Below are 2,500 nucleotides of genomic sequence, written 5' to 3'. Positions count from 1 at the left end.
CACATTGAAATGGTCTATCGTTTATGGAATATTTCACCAATATTCTGATATTACACTGTATAATGTGCCTGCGTAGGTGTTGAGGGCTACTCAAAATAATTTTTCAATTGTTCGATGTGGCAATGCTGAGTCTGAATTATAGTTGAACAGGCCACACAATTGCATTAAATTACTGTATTTCTATGGATTAAATACAATTTATGCAACAACAAACAAGGTTTTCTCACTTAAGTCTTTGTATTGTTTTTAGTCCATATATCTTCATTTGAAAGCAAAAACAAGATTATTTTATTTGCCCCACTGGCAGATTATTTCACTTGTTTTAAGAAAAATCTCTTCATTTTGTCTTATTTCTTCTTTTTACTTGATCTAAGATTTTGTAGATATTTGGACTAGAAATGAGACAAAAGCAATGTAAGAAAATTATGTATTGTATTGTGTGTGTGTGTGTGTGTTTTTTTTTCTGTACCAGAAATTCCCTAGAAAACCATTAAATAGAGCTATTCAAGCTATCTTGTGAATTCATATATTCATATGGCAATATTTATAACAGAAAAATAAAATCTCTTATTTTTCCAATATCATGCAGCTCTTGTGGGTGTGTGATTTTTCTGAAAATCTTAAAAAAATAATAATAATAATAAAACAAATAATAATAATATATATTTTTAAAATAATAGCATGCTTTTATGTAATGGTTTTCTGAATTACTCTATATATTTGTGTCTGTGCTTTTCTGAAAATCTTAACCACCACCACTAGTAATAATCACAATATTAAAAGGAATAATAACAAAATAATGATAATAATAATAATAATTACTTCTATTTAACTATTTTCTGAAAATTGCATTATATATTTGTCTGTTATCTCTTATTACTACTACTACCACTATTATTATTATTATTATTATTATTATTATTATTATTATTGTTACTGTTACTGTTGTGCATCGTTTATTTTTGCACTGACATTTTTAGGACAATTTTTTTTTTTTTTTTTTTGAGTGCGTGTTCATCTTGTGGTATTTAATTTTGATGGTGGTTCTCAGTACTAGTTGTATTCTATAGTTAAGCTAGATTTGCCATTTATTTGTAAAGATTATAATAAAAGGACAAGATGCAGTCATGTTTTAATATATGACCAGTTATAAATGAATCATTTCATTGCAGCAGTATTGTGAAATGGGTTTTGCACTTAAGCAAAAACAAGGACAACAAAATAATGTTTTAATGTATAAATGTTGTCCTAAATTTATTTTAAACTAGCGTATTTAAGTAATTTATTTATTTCTTTTTGAGAGGGAAAGTCCATGCCTCATGACATTGCGCTGAGCTTTTAAGTTTTTGTCTCCACCTAGAGGACACATTGTTTCTATGTGAAGTTATTTTTTTATTTTATTTTACCCCCTGTGCTGCAATTATTCTTTACATGCTTTTATTGCAGGATGTGAAACCGCTGCTTAGTTTTCATCACTGTTCTCCAACAATTATACAAGTTTAACAACGAGCGAATGATCTTATAGTGTGTTTGGTTTTGTGTTGCACCTCTATAGAGTTCTAGCAGACCAAGCCTGTCAAGAGCGGGACAAAGCGAAGGCAGACCTAGAACAGGCTGATCGCAGAAACCTCCAGCTGGTCCGAGAGGTGGATGATCGTCACGCAACCATGGAGTCTCTTAATGAGTCTAAAATCAAGTACAACTTCTCTCCTATAGTCAGTAAAATCATTTCATGAATATCTAGCTCTACAGTGTCTCTCTCTTTGTGTGTGTTTGTTTTTAGGGATCTGGAGCAAGAGTTCCGGGATAAACTTACAGCACTGAGGAGCGAGTCGGAGTATGAAAGCGAGGTTCTGCTGGAGCAGGTGGAGAAGGAGAGGGAGAGACTATGGGACGAGCTGCAGCTGCTCAGATCTCAGGACATCAGCCTTCAGGAGGACATGTGCACTACTGCTAATGTAACTACCACGATCATTATTAAAATAAGTAGAAGTATTATGAACATTTTAAAATGGAAAAGTACTGTAGGGTGGTGGGCACGGTGGCTCGGTGGTTAGCAGTTAGAGTCCTTGCTAGACCAGTTGGCATTTCTGTGTGGAGTTTGCATGTTCTTCCCGTGTTTGTGTGAATTTCCTCCTGGTGCTCCAGTTTCCCCCACAAGTCCAAAGACATGCAGAACAGGTGAATTAAATAAACGAAATTGATCGCCGTGTAGGAGTGTGTGTATATCCCAGTATGGGGTTGCAGCTGGAAGGGCATCCGCTGTGTAACACTTATGCTGGTTTTAAGTTGGCAGTTCGTTCTGCTGTGGCGGCCCTAGATTAATAAAGGAACTAAGCTGAAGGAAATGGAATGTAGTCATAATAATAATAATAATAATAATAATAATAATAATACATTTTATTTGTATAGCACTTTTCCAACATAAATGCAACTCAAAGTGCCTCACAAACAACAACAAAAAAGCATTAAAATAGACCACATAAACTTGTCACATATG

General features: G+C 33.6%; 1 protein-coding gene across 13 annotated transcripts in view; it reads left to right on the top strand.

Moving 5' to 3' along the window:
• ninl (ninein-like) overlaps positions 1-2,500 on the top strand; it is a 64,141-nt gene that overhangs the window by 33,734 nt on the left and 27,907 nt on the right. For all 13 annotated transcript variants that reach the window (XR_015505227.1, XR_015505224.1, XR_015505226.1 and 10 more), the window contains 2 exon segments: positions 1,556-1,696; positions 1,784-1,958. Coding sequence is in view for 8 of the 13 variants with exons in the window: in NM_001281798.3 (NP_001268727.3) it covers positions 1,556-1,696; positions 1,784-1,958 (316 nt within the window). In the remaining 5 variants the exon portion in view is untranslated.

This window comes from Danio rerio, chromosome 13 (genome assembly GCF_052040795.2).
Source record: "Danio rerio strain M-AB ecotype USA chromosome 13, GRCz13ab, whole genome shotgun sequence".
Classification (NCBI taxonomy): Eukaryota; Metazoa; Chordata; class Actinopteri; order Cypriniformes; family Danionidae; genus Danio; species Danio rerio.
Note: the sequence above shows the minus strand (reverse complement) of the source record. Positions and strands in the feature narration are given on the sequence as shown.